The sequence below is a fragment of the Scardinius erythrophthalmus genome, assembly GCF_964197995.2.
Source record: "Scardinius erythrophthalmus genome assembly, chromosome: 12".
NCBI classification, from domain to species: domain Eukaryota; kingdom Metazoa; phylum Chordata; class Actinopteri; order Cypriniformes; family Leuciscidae; genus Scardinius; species Scardinius erythrophthalmus.
The window spans coordinates 40849693-40871554 of record NC_138232.1 but is presented as its reverse complement, the minus strand read 5'-3'; the positions used below and the strand labels follow the sequence as shown (position 1 = coordinate 40871554).

Genomic DNA, 21862 nt, shown 5'->3' with positions numbered 1-21862 from the left:
TTAGTAAACCAAGCATAAAAACCTAAATAATTATTTTAAAACGTTTTTGTTTGTTATAATTGAATACTATATAAATATAATAATGTAATTAATATTTTATAAAAAATGTATGTATATATATATATACACACATACATTTTACATTATTCATATATATATATATATATATACATTTTACATTATTTATATATGATCATACTAATACTGCATACTTATTACACAAAAATATATAATATATTGAAATATACATTAATATGTTAGGATATTATACAGTAGCCTATGTTTGAATTATTAAATTATATTATTAAACATTAATTGAATTATTTTAATAGCCAGCATTATTTATATTTGCATGCTGGTCACACCCCCAAAAATGTGTTATCACAGAAAAGGCCAGACATGTGTGCTATCAGAGATATTAACAAAAAACACATGTGCAGCGGACAAACATGAATATCTGCCTCTCAGAGGGCACGAAGCGCGTTCCCGCGTCTCATCTCCTCTGCCCAATGATTGACGTGCACTGAGAGACACACGGGGGCGGGGCTACACGGTCCCTGCGTCCAATCAAGAGTCGTGGGCGGGGCCTAAAGCATCGCAGAGTCTCTGAGCGCCGAGAGTGCTACAATGTAACAAAAGCAGCGGGATGAAACAGTGAAATAACGCGCGAGTGTATGAAGCGCTGCGTTCTTCACGCGGGACCTGGTTAATAACACACACACGCGCGCGCGCACACACACACACACACACACACTGGTGAGTTTAGTGGTTAAAAGGCTTGTAGTGGCTCGGGCTGTGAGTGACTGAGCTCAGGAGGAGTGCAAGAGAGTATTAGAGGAGTCTCCGACCGGAGAGCAACCGGAGGACCGGAGCGGGCCGACATGGACGAGCAGCCGCGCCTGATGCACGCTCATGCGGCCGTGGGGATGAGTGGACACCCCGGCCTGTCTCAGCACATCCAGGACAACACCGGAGCCAACGACGGAGACGGGAGAAAGCAGGACATTGGAGACATTTTACAACAGATCATGACCATCACTGACCAGAGTCTGGACGAGGCGCAGGCCAGGTGAGCTGTCACTCATCACATACAAAGATCTGGAATATTCATATTCACTTTCAACTTTAAGACGCCTGTGACACTTGAGTAGAGTATAAAATAAAACACACTTAATATTACACACACAATATTCACTTAATTAATTAAATAATTCCAAAAGCATACCCGTGACAGAAAAAAAGAATAATAATGTATGCACTACATTTATATTTTTTTATAAATAATATATTATTAATTTAAATATATAAATATAAAAAAATATGTGTATAACAATAAAACACACACACACACACACACACACACACACACACACACACACACACACACACATATATTAGTAATATAAAACATTATATACATGTTACATGTCATATATATTTTGTTTAATAATATATATATATATAGATAGATATATCTTTACCGTCACCTTTAAAGATAAACTTCCAAAAATATTTAATTAACCTAATTTAATTGTAATCACACCTATACTGTTAAATTATAACTACCATACATGTTACTGTTACAACTGTAAACTCTTAATTAATTAATATGAAATTGTCTAATTTTGTGTTTTGATGTCAGTTGGCATCTAAGCTTCTTTCACTTATCAAGTGGAAAAACAAAAGCAATTCTATTGTAGTGACAATAACTGTGGGATTTTGGTTACTATAGTAAGGGAATATAGGTAATATGTTTGACATCTTTATAATAATTGGCAATTAGCAAATGTTTACATGCGTATCAGGAGTTATTGACAAGCAGGCATCCAGAAATGGACTGATAAGACGATTGCTGTTGTCAGTGTGTCCAAACACATGTGGTGTGTAGTGACAGACATCATTTTTCTGACACGCAGTGCTCATTTTTTGTCAATAGAAATGAAAGAGATGCCAAGATAAAATCTGACAGACAGCACCGGTTCTCACCGTGTCCCTTTAGGATGAATATCGTTCCAAACGCAGGTTCTTAATTCATCAAATAGTTTTGAGCATTTTTTCTTTTTGTATATTTTAGTTTAAAAATGGGTATTACAATAAGGTTCCATTAGTTAATGCATTAAATAATATTATCTAACAATGAGCAATACATTTGTTGCAGTATCTGTTAATCTTTGTGAATGTTATTTTATAAAAATTCATTGTTAGCTCATGTAATCTCAGGTCTATTAACTAATGTTAACAGATGTGACTTTTGATTTTAATAATGTATTAGTAAATGTTGACATTAATATGAACTAATATTAATAAATGCTTCAGAAGTATTTTTCATTGGTAGTTCATGTAATCTCAGGTCTATTAACTAATGTTAACAGATGCAACTTTTGATTTTGATGATAATGTATTAGTAAATGTTGACATTAATATTAATAAATGCTTCAGAAGTATTGTTCATTGGTAGTTCATGTAAACTAATGTAGTTAACAAATTAAACCTTATTGTAAAGTGTTACCTAAAAATGTAATCGCCCCATAACCATTGCTAAATGAATACATGAATTAATCATAGTGTTTTTGCATATGGATGTGTTCAATAAAAACATGCTGTTCAATAATTATATCCTTTATAGTATTTCAGAGTTGTTACAGTACATACAAAGATACAAAACCATGAATTATTAATGCTAGTTACTAAATGTTATGCATAGGCATGAATATGATAAGCAGAGACTGTAATGAGCTGGCTAATGGTCAATATGTGCTTTTAATTTCTCCACGATCACGTTCGTTACTAGCAGAGTGAAATATTGTGGTGTTCAGACGCTTCACCGCGGCCTTGTGTTGTGTTGCAGAAAACATGCGCTCAACTGCCACCGAATGAAGCCGGCGCTCTTCAACGTCCTGTGTGAGATCAAGGAGAAAACAGGCAAGTGATGTTCCCTTCAGGAGATCATGCTCGTCCACACGACTGGACATCAGCTGGGTCAAATGCATTGGTATTGGTAGAAACGTGTTTGCACATGTTAGTTGTGTAAATGCTCTCAATAACATCTGGAAGGAGAAAGTGTTGTGCTGTTCCTTTGCACTGTGCATTGGATGTTTCAGAGTGAGGATCTCAGTGGGTAAATGTGGTTTTGTGGCGATCGCAGTGAGGAAATGAAGAAAAACGTTCAGCCTCTTTGAGCTCTCGCTGCTAAATCATCTTTACTGCACCAGTCTTCTTCTTTTTCTGTGTGAGTGTGTGCAAAAATCCAGCTCTGTTTTGGTTAGGAAAGTGCAGGATTCGATTTCCAACCGCCATAAGTTGTTTAGCTGAAATGTTTATTTAGATGCGTTTGGCTGAAGCGATGAATGAACGTCGTGTTTGTGCATTTTTGGAGGGAAGGCATGTTTAATTTGCCGGCGTCGTCTTGAATGATTAAAACAGTGGATGGAACGAGGTTTTGCCGGTCGTCGGTGTGCTTTCTGGTTTGTGCTGGAGAGATATTGAGACGCTATCGCTCCGCGGTTTGATGTGGAACCGGTTCCGGCGTGTTTCACAGTCATTAGTGCATGTAATAAAAAGGAGTAGATGAAGGATAAAGCAGATTTCTTCGGCGTTATCTGTGGGACTGCTGTGTTCCAGCTGTGAGCCGTGGGTGGCTCTCATCGGGGGGGGGTTCTGCCAAGCGTCCGAGAGGAGACTGACACAGTTATGCGTGGAGTTTTACTCCCCGCCGTTTCTTCTTCTGTTTGTTTTTCTTTTTTCGAGTTCACGCAGAGTTCGAGCTCAAAGGGAACGCCGGACGATGTGGACGTATCCCAGAGTGCTCTGCTCCTCTTTGCCCTTTTCCTGCGAAAATATGAAAGGCCAAAACGTGGAGCCTGAGCTTGACTCGGCGTGAGCTTCCGAGTGTTTAGATCCGAGGTTCGCTTGTTCAGCGTAAGGACGTTCTCGTCCCACTTCTTTTTTAGATCTTTTCGGTCTTAAAATGTTTTGGATTTTAAAAGTGTACCATCAATTTGAGTTTGTGTTTCGTTCACTCAGTGCTTTAAGTGACAGAAGATGCTGAACTGCGGTGTACGCTGGTTTACTTTATTTGTTTTGGAATCATGCAGGAATCAAAATAACTCTTGAGAATTGTTTATTATGTTTGACATCAGTGGGAAAACTCTGCGGGAATGATGTTTGAATCAGCGTGTGTTTAGCACGACGGAGAGCCGTAAAGCTATAGTGCAACTTGATATAGTTTGCTTAGAGTTATTCTTGAAAACTGGGTCAAACTTCTTTTACTAAAATTGCAATTAAATATAATTGCCTTAAATTTTCCTTTTGAGCACATTTGCTAATGATTTGTAAAAAAAAAAAAAAAAAATCTGGTATAGTATTAGCGATTAACAAAAAAACGTATTTGTAAATGCACACTCTTGATTCCATCATATCCTATTATGATAGTGATTATGATAAATGTAGTTGAAGTCTGACTAATAGTCTCATAAAAAGGATCACCTTTACTTTATTTTGCATTTATATGAAAATACGATTTGTGTATTTGTGATTTGTGCAAAAATACGATTTGTCTACTGTATATTCTCAGTGCTTTAGCCTAATTTTAAACAGCATATTTCAGTGAAATTTGCATAATCTGATGCTTAAAATGCATGATTTGTTTGTTTTATCAAACTAGTTAAAAAAGTTAGATTATTAGATTAAACTAATAATAACTTTCACTTTTAAGAAATGCAATTAGATCTCAATATACAATGAGAGGGACTAAAGATCTGATTGTGTTTGCTACAGTTTACAGTAGTTATAATAGTTTTTAAAGCTCAAGATCACGTACAGTCCTGTCAGCAGATCGTATGTGTTTTTACAGTTCCCCTCGGTGTGCCGATTGACACCTGCAGGGGGGGGGGGGGGCGGCCCTGGGTCACGACCCGACCTTTTGACCCCGCTGTGTTTTTACTGGGATATAAGGGAACGGCGGGCGTAGAGGGGAATCTAGCATGCAGACTTTAGTTTAGTCCACACGTCTGAGACGCTGCTGTATTTTCGAGGCGCTCTTCACTTGCTTTCATTCCTCTCATATTTTCTTTCTTGTCTGAGGAATGTGTCTTTGCAAAGACTCAAGTGTGCGTGCAAAAATGTTTGCGTGTGTTTGCATATAGGTGGATTTAGAGTCTTTGTGTATGTTTACACTGTCATCTTTGCATGGTGTGTATGAACATTAATTTTAGATTAATATTCAGATTAATAATATTAATGCATTTAAAAATGAATATTGGTGTTTTTTTTAGTGTTGTTGTTTTTGCACATATTGTTGATTGCATTTATTTAAGGTGGTTTTAGGTACTTGGTTGGTACACATTTACCACGGTAAAATCGCTGTAATGCAAGCTATGTTGTTTTCCGATCAAACAGGCAAAATAGTAGCAAAAATACTTACTTTAACTATTAAACTAATTGCTTTGCTGGCATAGAATGCCAGTTTTTTTAATGCATGCCATGCACTTTAAATGCAGTTTTATTTTAATTTGCGAGGAGCTTCAAAACTAAACGTTCCAGATAGAAATGGAGCAATCCGCTTGTTTACACGCTGATGAAACAATGGCAGTGTGTTGTCCGAGCGTCTGTGATCTTTGAGGCGTGCAGCACAGAATCATGTTGGAAAGGCTCTGGCACCAAATGGCTTTCCAAAAATACACTCTCAAACAATTCCAGCCAGATCCGCTGGCTCACGCAGACCCGACACCACCACTCAAACTCTCGTTTCATTATTCTTCGCAACGATATAACCCAGCCAGCACTTGAAAGGAGCAGTGCAAATATATCTCTTTTCTTCCCCTCTTTGGTTTCATCTCAGCGTCTCTGACACACGGAGACTCGACTCGATGGAAGAGGAATTCTTGGATCTCTTGGAACTTCAGAACGTCGTCACGGCATCTAATTGCTGAATGTCAGAGTTTGTTCAGTGACACCACCTTGAACCTTCAGCTTTGACAAAGACACAGCATAGCGGTGCGGAGTGCGAGGGTTTGAGCGCCTGTCAGGGGTTTTAGTCGTGAGCTTCTGAAAGCTCCAAATGAAGCCCTAATGGAAGCTGTTTATGCTCTCACTGGCTTGTTTGTTGTTGTTGTTGTTGTTTTTACGATATTTCTTTATTCTCTTTTCTTTTTCTAAGTGAACACAATTTTCTGCTTTGCTTTTATCAAACGCTTTTCACATTTCACGTCACAAAAAATTGGAATTGGTCATTTCGATTATTTTTTAGAGTCTCAAACTGATATTTTACATTGTGCACAGTACAAATACTCATTAACTTCAAAAACCCTTGCTTTCTTTTATTTTATGTGTATTTTATTTTTGCTGCCTTACATTAAATCATTTCAACTTCAATTACATTAAGCTGACTTTAAAAAATGAGTTCAATTTCATATAACTTGTAAAAAAAAGTATTTTGAAAAAAAGCTTATTTTGATTAGTTGTTAGTTTTTACAGTGTGTGCGACAGTAATGCATTCCTTTCTTAACAGTTCATATTTGTTGATTAATTATATTTTAGCTAACACGTATTTATTTTTTCTACATGTTTTAAATCAGTAAAATGCTTTGTGAAAACAGAAATAAAAAGTTATTGTTTTCAACACTGTAATGATGTTTTTTACAACCATCTGCAAGCAAATGATGACGACTGTAAATCTCAATCTTCTAAACATCTGTCAAATCTCACAGATCTTAACTCGCAGAGTCTTCTCTCTCTGCGAAGCTCAACAAAAGGCTAGTTTTCTTGTGGCATGTGTGTAAGCGGTGTAAGGTTTAGCGCCTGGGGGTTGGGGTGATGTAATGTTGTTTTTTGATGGGTGAGAACGAGGTGAGCGGAGGGCAGGGCAGGAATATTTGACAGTGTTGAAACGAGCCAGATATATGATTACTGCGAGCGCTCAGCACGCCGTTCTCTCTGTCCTGTGGGAAGCTCGACTCCTTACGGCTTCTTAGGCTGAACACACCAGTGCACACAGTACACACTTCCATAGCTCATTACAGACGGAGTAAATCATCTACGGCAGCTCGGTTTCAAACCAGCAGACAGGCGTTCGTTTAACACGTTTTAAGAGTGTGTCGCGCCGTTAACAATGACATGCTTGATGTCACAAAATAGATTCAAGAGGGTATAAAAACACCTCATTTTGGTGGAATTTTGTGCAGTTTTTTTTTTTAAATATCTAATACCGAGGAATAATACATTACTATTTGTACTATTGCTGTGCTACACTATAACAATTTTTGGTTACACTTTATTTTAAGGTGTCCGTGTTACAGTGTAATTAGTACTGTGTAATAATACGTAAATACACGTAGGGTTTGGTTTAGTGTTAGTTGCATGTAATTATGCATAATTTATAGTTATTACTACAGTAACCACATGTAAAGTGTAACAAGGACACTGTAAAATAAAGTGTAACCCAATTTTCTGTTAGAAATTGCCAAATTGTGCAGTTTTCAGCCAGGATGTGCAACACTGCATCCTAAAATGCGATGCACTCTTTCCGTTTTAATATTTCATATTAATTTTTTTACATCTCTTTTTTTGACTCGTATTGATCAGACTGCCAAAATGCAAAACAAATGGATTAATTTCCAAGATGAAGACGCCATTTACAAGTGCAGAAAACTGCCTTTTTTAAACATTTTGAATGAATTAAGGCCCACTTTTGCACTTTCTACCATGCATTTATTTATAGAGTTGTGGGCAGTAATGCAGTCAACTTAGTTTGAGTGGATGCACATGCTTTGATGTCAACGAGAAAAGTCATGGGACTCTCTTCTGCTTCCTTTTGAACGTTTATTTTGCATGCACAACGGTTAGTTGCATTTTATTGCTTGCATTCAGCATTGCTTTTCCAGATCTGACCCGTAGGCCTTCGATTCCACATTAACACAAGTGTGCAGTGGATTCGTGCTTCCCGATAAACCTCTGTGTTTGCATCCTGAAGACTAAGAGATCTGGTTTTCTGTGGTTTTTGGTGGTTTTGTCAATGTTCTCTGACACACGGCTGGTGGTCTCAGTGCTAATATGTGCTGCTTTGTCTTTCATCCTGTGTTTTTTTATTCTTTAAACATGCTGATGCAGCATCTCTGCGGAGCGCGTACAAGCAGGATATGAGAATCACATCTGTTGGAGCGGCTCATCATCCTTCAAGCGGAAACGCTAAAGCCTAATCCAGCACATAATAGAGGCGCACACACACTGACTGGCAGCGCGGCCGGCGTGGCGTTTTTTGGAACGACTCCGCCAGGCTTTTGCAGAAATGAGATTAGGCGAGCATGCAACAGCAGCTACGGAGAGATCTGTCATCGTTTTCTCTCAGTATACACTGGAGCACAATCACATTACCTTATGAATTATGCAAATTGTCAGTGGCCTAATTGAGATGTGTTAATCATATTAAGAGGCTTAATAGCTTGAATTTAACTGTGATGCTATTTGGTAATTAAGCACGACGGCGAGTTTGGGCTGCTGTGATTGAGCTGCTTGTTGAAGATGATGTTGGAGTGTCTGTGCCTGAATTAGACACATTACACTTGGACTTGGCAATATTCATTCTTCGCTTAATATTCATTTCCTTCTTTTAACATTCTCAAGCTCAAGCTGTGAAGTTTATCTAATGATGAAATAAAATGCATGATGAATAAAACGTTCTAGCATTGCAAGTGATTGCATAATTTTATATATTGTATATATTATTTTATAAGTCCTTGATATAGGCTTGGCGGTTAATATCTGGTTTAGAGAATATTTTTAGGTAGAATATGAAAAAAATCACTTTTGGTTCCATACTTGGAAAGTCTGTATGTTTAAAATAGCTCAAAGAGCCGTTAGCAGAACTATGAAATATGTATGCATACACTACCTTTCAAAAGTTTGAGGTCAGTGGGATTTGTTTAAATAAATTAATATTTTTATTCATCAAGGACGCATTAAATTGATCAAAAGTGACAGTATAAACATTTATAATGTAACAAAAAATATATATTTTTCAAATAAATGCTCTTTTGAACTTTCTGTTAATCAAAGAATCCTATGTATCACGGTTTTCACAAAAAATATGACTGTTTTCAACATTAATAATAATCAGAAATGTTTCTTGAGCATCAAATCATCACATTAGAATGATTTCTGAAGGGTCATGTTACACTGAAGACTGGAGTAATGATGCTGGAAATTCAGCTTTCATCACAGGAATAAATTACATTTGGCAATATATTCAACACAGAAAACAGCAATTTGAAATTGTAATAATATTTCAAATTTTGACTGTTTTTATTGTATTTTTGATCAAATAAATGCAGCCTTGGTGAGCAGAAGATATATATATATATTTTTTTTTTTTACAAAAAGTCAATAACAAATTCATAGTCTACTACTGTCAGTTTTTTATCAATAAATTGTTGCAGACCTAATATTTTGAGTTCCTAATATATGATTTATTGGCCAGCCCGCAGAGTCAAAGCCATTAGAAAATGTCAGATTTGCGTTCAGCAGCGTAATAAACCCAATGCGCCTGGTAAACTGCCTCCGGATCGGTTCTTTTGTCAATAGATGGTATCTTTGCTCAAACGGGCTCTGCTCACTGAGATATGAATGACCGGCTGGCATCACATTAGACGAGATGGCGCTCGCGCGAGACGCTGTGGTGATTTTATCGGGCCGTTTGCTTTGTGTCGCTGCCTCCCAACAGCGCGTCGTAAAGCTGGTAGGTGGAGACACGCTCGGCCCTCCGTTACTGCCAGCTTTCTTGATATGTTACGACTTTAATCAAATCTGAAAATTTGTAATGCGCATTAAAGTGAACGTGAAGTGCTTCTCCCGAGCGCCGTTGCCATACCAACCCCGGAGGAGTCGTGTGTCTTTAATGCGCGGTTGGGAATCTCATTTCTTCCCCCTCTCCGTCACAGAGAGAGAGAGAGAGAGAGAGAGAGAGAGGCCTCTCAGCACATACTGGAAATGACACAAATTAATATACACTACTTAAACTAGACCGAGATTAATGGCTGCCTTTCGCTGCAGTTTAGTCCCACTGTCAGTTGCCGGGTGTTCCTTGGACAAAATCAACATTTATCCCACTTTTGCCCCGGGCTCTCAGGATGCAAGGATCTGAACCCTCATCCAGCTCCTTCATACATCATTCACTCTCTCTCTCCATACACACCTCTTTCAAGCACTCATAGATTTCCTTTTTTATTTGCATCTGATAGTTAACTAGGTAAAACGCTGCATCTAACGCATCGGTCCCTTGAAAGTGTGTGTTAGTGGGACTGAATATGTTTAGAATCAAGTATAACTGTGTTTTTGGCAACTGTTCAAAAGTTTGGGGTCTTTTAGATTTTAAAAATGTTCTTAAAGACGTCTCTTCTGCTCAATAAGGTGACATTTATTTAACCAAAAATAGAATAAATACTAAATAAAAAAAAAAAACAGCTGATTTCTATGTGAATATATAGTAAAATGTCATTTATGTGATCAAAGCTGAATTTTCAGCATCATTACTCCAGTCTTCAGTGTCACATGATCCTTCAGAAATCATTCTAATATGATGATTTGCTGCTTATTTCTGATTATTATCAATGTTGAAAACAAAACTGCTTCATAGTTCTGTAGTCACAATACATTAACATTTACATTACATTAATGCATTTGGCAGATGCTTTTGCATTTCTAGGTACACATTTACACAGTTCTTGCTTTCCCTGGGAATCGAACCCATGACCTTGGCGTTGCAAGCGCCAACGCTCTACTGTTTGAGCTACAGGAAAGTAGCAATACAATTCCAAAATAATTCTCGACGCCTTTCGGTTTGTCGTCAACAACATTGGAACGCAAATCAACAGCTGTCAGAATTAGAGATTGTTCGCAAGAGAAAATTCATCGCATTCATGTTTATATCTGGGATCTCTAGCCCAAACAGTAATGTAACATTTTTCATGAAAGTCATTAAAAGCACTTTATTAAGTTGAAAGTGTGTTGTCAAAGTCATGAAATTTGATATTTAAATGTTAAAAGGTTGTTTTTAAGCCATTAAAATGACTTTGGAGTCTCTTAGGTTTCACAAGTTTTACGCTGAGGCCCCTTTCTGATTAGATATTATTGGATTTTGATTGGTGTGCAATGAATGATTTGAAGTCAAGAGAGATTTACAGTGCTGGAAACTGTCTAAATATAACTAAAAAATCTATGAAACAATCAGCACTGCTGTTCAAAAGCTCGGGGTCAGTTTGATTGAAAAATAAATAAAAGAAATTAATATTTATAAAGTGACAGTAATGACATTTATAATGTTACAAAAATGTATATTTCAAATAAATGCTGCCCTTTTGAACTTTCTATTCATCAAAGAATCCTGAAAAAAAAATACATCATGGTTTCCAGAAAAATATGACTGTTTTCAACATTGATAATAATCAGAAATGTTTCTTGAGCAGCAAATCATCATATTAGAGTGATTTCTGAAGGATCATGTGACACTGAAGACTGGAAAGACTGAAAATTCAGCTTTCATCACAGGAATAAATTACACTTTACAATATATTTACATAGAAAACAGTTCTTCTAAATTGCAGTAATATTACTGTATTTTTGATCAAATGAATGCAGCCTTGGTGAGCTGAAGAGAGTTTTCAAAAACATAAATAAAACGTACCAATCCGAAACGTTTGCACAGTAGTGTATATAATCTAGTTGACCTCACTAAATGACTAAATGGTTTGTTAAAAGACTAGTAAAGCATCGTGACCCATCCTTTGTTGCAAGGTTGAACTGCAACTGTGGTGTTATAAACTGATCCAGAAATCATTGTTCCTGTGTGCTTCCCCACAGAGATCTCTCTCTCTCTCTCTCTCTCTCTCTCTCTCTCTCTCTCTCTCTCTCTCTCTCTCTCTCTCTCTCTCTCTCTCTCTCTCTCTCTCTCTCTCTCTCTCTCTCTCTCTCTCTCTCTCTCTCTCTCTCTCTCTCTCTCTCTCTCTCTCTCTCTCTCTCTCTCTCTCTCTCCCTCCCTCCTCCTGTATGGATTGTCTGGCTATGCAAATCGCTCATAATTAGACATGCTAATATATGGCAGTAATAAGCCACAGTCTGTCGTTATGTCTGCCAGTCTCTCCATTGTGTCCAGCGAAAAATGTGTCTTTAAAATAACACTTCCCACAGTCCTCTGTCATTCCCACAGACATGACACATAGCTTGCATAAAACGATTCTCAATAATTGCATCATTTATGCACATTTCACTGATTGTACTTTTATTTATTTTGTGCATTTTTAGACAGTGATTCAAATTAAGCGGAGTATTTTTTTTTTCTTTTTTGACATATCGTTGACAATAAATCTACGGACACTTTCACCAATTAGTGCATTAGTTCATTGTGAAAGTGTTTGGTCTCATGTGTCTCTTTCAGCATCTTAAAATAGTCCCCTGGACACAGTGCTCGTGGCACGGAAATGTTTTTTTAAGGAAGCATGTGGAGCTTGTGCCCCCTGAAAGGAAACAAATGTTTGGGAGAAGCAGAGAGCGGCGGTTTTGGCCGGTTTCCCGGTACAGACGCGAGTGCCATCGCAGGCTCCGGAAGAATCAAGTTCCTTCTGCACATGCAAGGACCGCTTTCGAGCAGAACCGCATGCAATGCATAGTTGCAACATTTAATGTTGCTTAATGCTGGAAGTGGTCCGTAATCCCATCTCACCTTTCTTACACGCATGTGATGAAATAGTTCCTCACAGATCCTGCTGTGAAGTGCTTTGGAAAGCAGAAGTCATGCTCAGTTAAATCCTAGGAGTTTTTGGAAAATGGCGTTGTCATTTTCTAGCTAACTCAGCACTTTTGAAGTCCTCGTGCAAACCTCTGTGCTGTCAGGGATGTGGAAGATGAATCCGGCGCTTGTCATTTGAGTGGTCAACTAAGGACAGACTTCGTGTTTCGTGAAACTACAGCCTTTGATCAGCAGTTGTGAAATGTGTAAGTCTCCTTTCTGTTCTGAGAGATTCCTTCAAAACCGTTTTTAATGTACAAGATGTGCTTGAGTTCTTCTTCTGGAGTCAGTTTAGTTGTGTGACTTGTGTGCGGAGTGTTTTCTCTTGATTTCTTTCTGACTGGTGTCCCAGAATACAGGCATGAGTCATGCGGACTGAGATGAGCACTAACACACACACACACGCTGCTCTTCTCTGCTCCGCCGTGCTTCATTTAGCGCGTCCAACACCGCCAGATTCAGCTCCATGACTGATGCGTTTGTGATTTCACTCGCCTAATGTAAATGCAAGACAGATTCATCAACAAAAACTTCCCATTTACTTCCAAGTCTTTTGGAGGGGTTTGTTTGTTGTCAGAGTTCAGTTCATTTGGTCCGTGTGTGAATGTTTCCTGAATGTGTGTCAGTAAAGTCCTTTATGTAAACGTGTGACAGTTTCCGAATTGTTCTTATGAGTGATTTATAAATCATCCTTATGCACCAGTTATATTTTCTGTTTTCACTTGAACTCTTTCCCTGTCATTGACATTTCCGGCTTTCCATGTTTTCTCTGTTATACGGTAGGTGGCGCTATTACACATCTTCTGAAAGAGTAGAGAAGCTCCCGATTAAAAGGTGAAGAAGAAGCAGAAACAAGCGATCTCAGCAGATGCACATGTAAAATAACGCGATCATCAAACATGAAACAGCATATAAATCAAAACTGTCTATCGTTACTGAATGAAATGTTGAACCCATGAAGAGGAAACGACTGTGAAGCTTTGAGGCGTTGATGGACTCGATCGACTCCATCTGTGTTCTGATCATCGCCCTGAATCCGGACGAAGTCTTTGACAAATACATGATTTTCTCCGTTTTTTGTTCAAAATTTACACAATTCAAGTGTTGATTAAAAAAAGAATGCATGAAGGTGAAAGCAAAGGCTCTACGTCAGCGGAGAAAGGGTTAATTTTAGTTAAAGATCTACCCATTTTTATTAGGATTTAGCTTATTTAGTTTGTCATTTTCGTTCGTCAATTTAATCGAATTTAACGAAAACGAATAAACAGAAATTACCAGAAAAAAGTTCCTAAAGTATGGAAGTAAAATAATGGCAAATGTTCTTGAAACAAAAAGGCCTGTTGAATTGCACCACTTGTAAAAATATGCATTGCATTAACCATACTTGCATTTTAATGCATTGTATTTTTAGGGCTTGCATTTCTATGGGCTGAAATTCAGCATGGTTGAATATTTATTCATTTCGCTGACGTAATTATCACACAGCAGTTTCAATGTGCTCGTTTGTGTATATAATGACGTAAATGTGTATTTTGATTGCCATTTATCTATACATTTTCATAATCAATGTCATTTTGTTTTATTCAGAGGTATATCAGCGCAAAGAATGTGTACACATATTTTGATGTCAGATAAATCCGGATGTTGAAATCCATTTTATTTAGGATCAAATCCGATCATAAATAAGTTTTATAACTGAGGCCCCAGGTCCCAGTTTGATTGCTTTGTGTGATCTTTAAGGTCCACAGTTGGTAGACTAACAACGTATAATGCATGTTGTTTAATACCCATTTTTAGTCAATGATATTGAATCTTTTGCGTGCAGAATGCATCAGACGCCTTCTGGCGATCCATAGATGTGCTCATGTCTGAGCCTGACAATGAAGAGGAAAGCTCCAGACATTAAAAGTTGGCAATAACCGAGAACATCTGCAGGACTCTTCTGGTTTGCATTTGTAGGAGAACCAGACAGTGTTCTTAATGAAAGTGCCATTATCTGCTGGCGCTCTGACTGAATTCATCTGATGATGGCTTTCTCCTGTTTACTCGCCTCTAACTTCATCTCCTGCAAGATAAAGGCTGGAGGTTAACGTAACCTTGATGAAGAGCTCATCTCGTCGAGATTCATGTGCTCCATCCGTCTTCCACCATCACGGAGTATGAAAATGAAGCCGTCGAGAGCGACACAATATACGGAGCAGTTAAATGGGCCATTTCAGATGTTTTGTGTAGCACACCGAGAACGAAACCTCCCCCGTCGTGCCTGTGCAGTCCATTTTCCAGCACTTTCAGTCACCTCTTATCTTCTTTCCTCTCGTTACCCATCTCTCCTCTGCTGTAAACCCACCTCACCTCTTTTTTCCCCCTCTTCTTTTCTATTCACAACCCATTTGTGTTGCCAGCCAGCAACACAAATTAGGAATATACAGCCTGGTGTCAAAACGAGCGCTCATAAAATATTAACAGCGTGTAGGAAATTTTACATGGCAACATTCTTTTTCATTTTCAGGTCTGTCAGCACAAGCTGTGCTGAAGCTATTTGTGTGCTTGCATCTATTTTAATGCTGCTTATTTGGAGCCATTTTCCCACGCCATCTTTTTTTATGAGAGAGTCAAAGGTAGAGCATTTTAAAGACCTCCATTAATTCACTTTTTTTTTTGTCAGCGATTTCAACACTATTGGACTAAATGTCTTGTTTAGCCTGACTTTATGCCCGTTGTCTATAGCCACTTTGCAGTTTATTGCCTCTTTTGAGTACGCAAGGTTTGTTACTGCCATAGTAAGATGCAAAAAAGCACATTAAACATGCACAATGAGAGGGTGTGCTTGCAATGCATTGGGCTTGCAACAATTTTATCCTCGTCGTAAGCCATCATTGTAGCAGTTTGGAAACTTGTGAACATGACGGATGACCAATCAGATTGGAGCATTGCCACAGTGAAAAATGTCTTTGCGCACTATATGCATGAGAAGACCTGTGATCAGGCTGTGCTTTTTCCTACAAAACTCCTATAATGATTGTATAAAAGTGGTGTATATACATGTCTCAAGCACTACAGCTGTTGTAGGTACTGTCCAGCTGTTGGATGACGATCACACAGGAAAGAATGAAGACCAAACTTTTATAACTTTCTTTACAACAGGAGAAATTCTGATGCAATTGTAATGCATGTTCAAAAAGGATCATGAAATATCATGCAAATATCACACAATTAATCCATATGACTATACTACTGTATACTCCAGGTGTTCTGGGGTCAGTGTCTTTGTGCAATTATCATTTTGCTGTGAGAATTGGAGCAGTGATTTAATCATTTTGTGAATTGAATCAACTGTATATTAAAAAGGTCAGATACATTACTTCTCATGATTGTGGCAGGGACACTTAAATTTGAGTGTTTGTCACACAAAGCTGTTGTATGACTTCTGAAGACTGGGAATATTTGGTTACAAGCTTGAAATTTTGATGACATATTTTACACTTAAGGTTCTTCTTATTATTATTATCAATGTTAAAAAAACGTATTTGCTGGTTAATGTTTTTGTGGAAACTGTGATCATTTTTTTCAGGATTCTTTGATAAATAGAAAGTTCAAAAGAACAGCATTTATTTGAAATAGGAATATTTTGTGTTATTTATAAATGTCTTTACTGTCACTTTTGATCAATTGAATGGGTCCTTGCTGAATAAAAGTAGTAATATTTTTCCTTTTTTTAAATATTACTCACCTCAATTTTTTTAATGGTATTGCATCACGGTTTCCACAAACATATGAAGCTGCACAACTGTTTTCACACTGAAAATAATCAGAAATCCTTCTATTATGACACTGAAGACTGGAGCAATGATGCTGAAAATTCAGTTTTGACCACAGGAATAAATTACAGTTTAACAATATATTCACACAGAGAACAGCTATTTTGAATTGTAATAATATTTCACTATTTTTACTGTATTTTTGATCAAATGAATGCAGCCTCGAGGGAGCAGAAGAGACTTCTTTCCAGTGTACACCATTACATCGTCAGCTAAGCTATTGAACACGTGAGTCTGGTCGGATTTATCTCCTGGTCCTCAGATGATGGATTCGCCGTCTCTTTATTCATGCTTCATGACGCCTCTCTGAGTACGTCTGTCCAGGTGGGCGTGGATGATCCCTGATCTTTCCCGTTCATGGGATGACGCCAATAAAGAAGGAGATGTCAATCATGCGCCCCTGCTGTGATGTGTGGGATCCTGTCCATCTGTCCTTCAGTCCCTCAAACCGTCACTCAGCGTCCCACCATCCAGACTCTCAACACCGGGCCAGAATCTCAATGATGTTCTTAAGAAGTCACATTCCCTTTGATAGGACGTGAGTTACGGCCGTCCTTAAGTAGGTGTTGAGGACCGGCGTGCTGACGGTACTTTTATTAATCAGCTCTGACACGTCTCATTGTTATTCTTGTCCACTGACATGTCTCATTGTTGTGATTGGTCCTCCGCTGCCTGTTGAAACTGAAAGAGCATCGAGTGGAAAAGTCTCTGTGAACGTCTGTGATCTCTGGTCAGAAGCATGAAGAGAAGAATGTTTAATTGGCACTAAACCAGGACATTTGTTGGTTGTTGAATAACAAGTAGAGGTGAAAGAACAAAAAATGAGCATAGGTGAGGAAAACAAATTTGTGAGGAATACATTTATGCATTGATATTTGGTATATTAAGATTCTGATGAGCTTTACAAGAATAATATTTGATTCTGATATTCTGCAGCACAACGAGCAATATCTTTTTGTTTGGAAACAAAGGTTTATAAAATACATTTTCATAGCACATTGTTGGACCAAACAATGATTTGAAACTGTTTGTGGACAATAGATGGATTTACATCTACATATGCTACAAATATTTTGGAAATCATAATTATAGACATGCTGTTCGTCATTTTGGTCAGAATAAATTGGAAGTGTTGGGAAATGTCATCCCTTTTTATTTCCCAACAAAGACCTAGATGTTTTTAGTGCTGGTTCACCAAAATGTAGAGTAAATTATGTGGATTAAGTGTGTAATTTATGCTTTATTTGATCATTATTGTGCTGCCACTGATAATTGTGGGAAACGTAGTCACTATTACACAATATGTGTACAAACATATTTATACAGTGAACATTCACAGTTTATCATAATCAGTTGCATTCCACCTTTTAATTGACAAAGTTGTTTCTGGTTGGCTTGACTTTTCCGGTAAATACCTCATATCTGCTGTTCTCTGCTGTTTTGCACATAAAATAACATTTGCACCAATATAATGGTAAACTATGTGATCTCAAACATCGGAAATGACCTTTTCTTTATTCGCCTGGATGATCTGCCCAATTAGACAACATTTTATTTGACTTCTGAGTGACAGGCGTAAGGGGCCGTTCACACAGAACATGCTTGTGAGTTTAAAAACGTGAGACGTCACACAATAGTGTCCAACCACAGAGCCACAGCGCTGACTGAATGAGAAGAAGACAGGTTTTGAGATGCGTTTTTAAAAATGCAGCACTGATGCGTGACACGCTGAAAAAACAGCTCATGTTCACATAAACAATTAGGTTAAAAACAGTGCAGGCCTTCTCACACATGATAGCGAAACTGGCATTTGTAAAAGCCCCAATTACCTTGGTTTTTATCCACCTTATTTTGAACATAAGAACGTTAAAAGGGCTTGTTGTGCTTCTTGATAAAGAGCACAAGAGTCTGGTTCCGAAAGTAAAAATTTCATTAATTTTCTCCACAGGAAAATTCTTTTTTAACGATAACTTAAAAAGCTTTTAAAGCCCTATTCGCACGGGATTAGTATTACCTAGGGACCTCCGGTAATTTGTAATAATCGCAGAGGTCGTCTGTGATTTTTATCCCGTGCGAATCTGCCATGTCTGTAAAAATGTCTGTAAAAATTCCCCCGAAAATTAACTACCGTATTTCGGCCAACACAGGGGTCCTCTGATAATACCAGTCCCATGTGAATCCCCATGTCTGTGATTTGAGCTGTTTTTTTGTGGGCCTATCGTTTCCTAAAGAACGTAATAACCATTATGGGCCGTTTAACAGTCCATTTTACATCTGTATTAAAACTATATTAAAGTCCACATGAAATCAAAATTGACCATATTTGGTCGATTTTGGTTTGCCTAAATTGATCGTTTTGTGGTGAACAATTCATCCATGCAAGTCAATCCACACAGCAATTTTTTTGGGCTTCGTAATCTTTAATCAAAATCTGAAAATGCCCCTCCCCTCTGCATTGGAGGACCTTCCCTGATGACGTAAGTTTGACGGCTTGGTTTGGGAAACGCTTACTCCCCTCAAACCGTTAGTCTGCTATGAGCAGAGATGGAGAGGAGGAGCGCTAGAGTAAAACCCTGCCCTCTGTTCAATATTCCGTTTCACTGGGAAATACGTCACAACACTGGAGAAAAGTCGTTTGCAACTTCCGGTTCACGAGGACTTTAACACTAAAATCTCTCGATATGCTCTACTCCAATCCGATTATAGTTTTTCTCCAATAAAAACTATGAAGTGCTGCAAAAGAGAAAACAAACTACAGTAAAGACGTGATCCGGAAGCTCAACTCGGACCGTTGTCATGGAAACGTCAAATTAAGCATTTTGGCGCAACATGGAAGCTCTTTTGGAAAGTTTGGACGCTTTTTGTGGTAGTGTAACTTAGTCTGTATCGTGGAGCATTTCTTTGTCTCACACGGCCTCTAAAGACGTCCATCCTGTAAGTACCTCAAGAAATCAAAGTGTGAAAGAGTAAAAATGATATAAAATGAAATAAACCAAATAAAATGAATAGAAAAACAAGCCTATCGCGACGTTTCGGTATTTATAATACCTTCTTCAGGCAGGCTTGTTGTAAATATGGACAAAGAATAAAAGAAAAAATATTTATACAATAATATGATATTCTATAATATATAATATATTTCTCTAATAAATTGGTTTTAACTAAGTTATTTTTTTGAATTGCAATACTGCAGCGCGATCTTCGTTTCAGCACGTTGAGCTAGTGAAGTGTGAATGGGTGGGGTACGCTGTAAAGTCCGTAAACTCGAGGGAATTACGAACATTTATTTGCCCGAGTGAATGAGCCACCAAAAACACAGACGTCAGGGGGTAATTTCTTAATTACAGAGGTCCAGGGGTAATACTAATCCCGTGCGAATAGGGCTTTGACAAGCTTACTGTGGGCTAAGAGGTTGCTAATCATTGGTATTTGTTTCTCTTGAAGACGTTAGCCCGCATTATTTCAACGTGGTTTTAAAGTTATTCGTTTAACAGTGGAATTGATAGTCAACTACATTACCCATGATTCTGTACAGAAAATCCCACCAATCATAGAGTTGAAACAAGGAACACGTGACAAAAGATCTTGTTAGCCCCGCCCACTCACATGAAGCACTGCGAATGACGTAATCTCCCAACGCCCTCAAAATACTTAAATATTTTAAAATATATATGCATATTTTGCAATAAACTTAAAATATATTGTTATTATATATAATCAACATTTTAAATGCCTAGTTTCCCATAGTTTTTAATTCAACTATGCTGTTTGCAATGCTTCATGGGATTGTAGTTCTTTCCCTCACTAAAGCCGTTAAGCACACAGCCTTGTACCTTTGTATTTTTGTACGATTTTCAAATACTTTTTTGCTTCAAATCAAAGTGATGTTATGATTCACTTCATAGCTGGTTGGTTTGGTTCATGGCTTAAAACAAAAGCTTAACGAAGACTTCTTTGAAATCCCTATGGGAGAAATTAATGTAAAAAAATACTTCCAGGACAAACACTGTTGAAAAAGTGGACGGGCACTTTTACACCATTGCAAACTGTTATATCTCATCATATCATTTAAATGTTTTGTCATAATTAAACACATTGGTGTTAGTTTTACATTTTACTACACTTTGTAATTCTTAGTTATTCACTTATAGCAGCTAATGAATCAGAAGTCTCGCACATTGACAGAAAATGGCTTACAAAATAAGGTGTATAATTAGCAAAATATAGTTTAGATCTTTTGCTTGATCTACTTGAATGAAAAAACCCTCCTTAAGATGTCATATTGGAGTGTGTTTATTCTGATCTGTTGAACTGGACGAGTTAATGAACAGAATCGTCTTCCAGCACAAACTCCCCAAACACACCGGTAGCACTGCACTAATGATGCAGTCGAGCTCAGGTTGCTGTCAGGCTGCTGTGATTAATTAAAGACAAAACTAGGCCAATTTGTCACTTTCTGTGGTGTGGTCGGATAAAGAGACTCGTGCTGCCATCTCTTCACTCTTCCGTACGATACTCCTTCAATATGCGGCCGGGAGATTTTTCACGACGTCTTAATTGCCGTATTGGAAGGGTTCAGCGAATGTGAAATTCCTTTTAAAACACGTCTAGTCGTCGAAACAGCCAAGCCAAACACGCGTTGAATTGCCTGACCTACACCTAGAGTTGACTTTTTTGCCAATATGACTTTTCGCCTAATAAATCAAGAGCCGACTCTTAATTCATTAGGAATGTGAATGAGACGGTTGGAGATATTCTTCTAAATGTCACAGCCGGCGCTGTTTGATCTCTTTACTCTCTGACTCCCTGTTAAACCTGTCAGCGCTCAGTGCCGATCGTCTCGCTGAAGAAAGACAGGTGTCTACTGTACACATCCGTCATTTTAGTCCGGTTATCCTGACTGTCAAGACCGTTCCTTCAGCGTCTGAGGATGAGAGGTTGGGAAAGAGAGGTCATCTCCTCCGCTGACCTCCGCTAGTTCTCCACGTCGCTGAAGTCAGATGTTGGCTTTGAGGGATGTTGTCTTGTTGACTGCCAACACAACAGTGACGAGAAAAGCAGAGGAGAAATTACAGTACAGACCCACATAATATGTACAAAAAAACAATACGCATTTCCACTGAATCGTAGAGCTTTTGTGCATTAGGCGATTGCATGTTCTTTATTGCTCTATAGTAACATTATTGTACTGTTCTTTCATTATATATATATATATATATATTAGTGCTGTCAAATAGATTAATCGTGATTAATCACATCTAATATACAA

At 37.9% G+C, this 21862-nt stretch overlaps 1 protein-coding gene across 5 annotated transcripts in view; it reads left to right on the top strand.

Annotated features, from left to right (window-relative positions):
- Positions 1-597: 597 nt before the first annotated feature.
- pbx1b (pre-B-cell leukemia homeobox 1b) overlaps positions 598-21862 on the top strand; it is an 81589-nt gene continuing 60324 nt past the window's right edge. For 4 of the 5 annotated variants that reach the window (XM_081381772.1, XM_081381774.1, XM_081381773.1 and 1 more), the window contains exons 1-2: positions 627-1069; positions 2849-2922. In XM_081381772.1, coding sequence (XP_081237898.1) covers positions 882-1069; positions 2849-2922 — 262 coding nt within the window. In that variant the 5' untranslated portion in view covers positions 627-881. Of the gene's footprint in view, positions 1070-2848; positions 2923-21862 lie in introns of all 5 variants that reach the window. The other variant, XM_081381775.1, reaches the window with a different exon arrangement.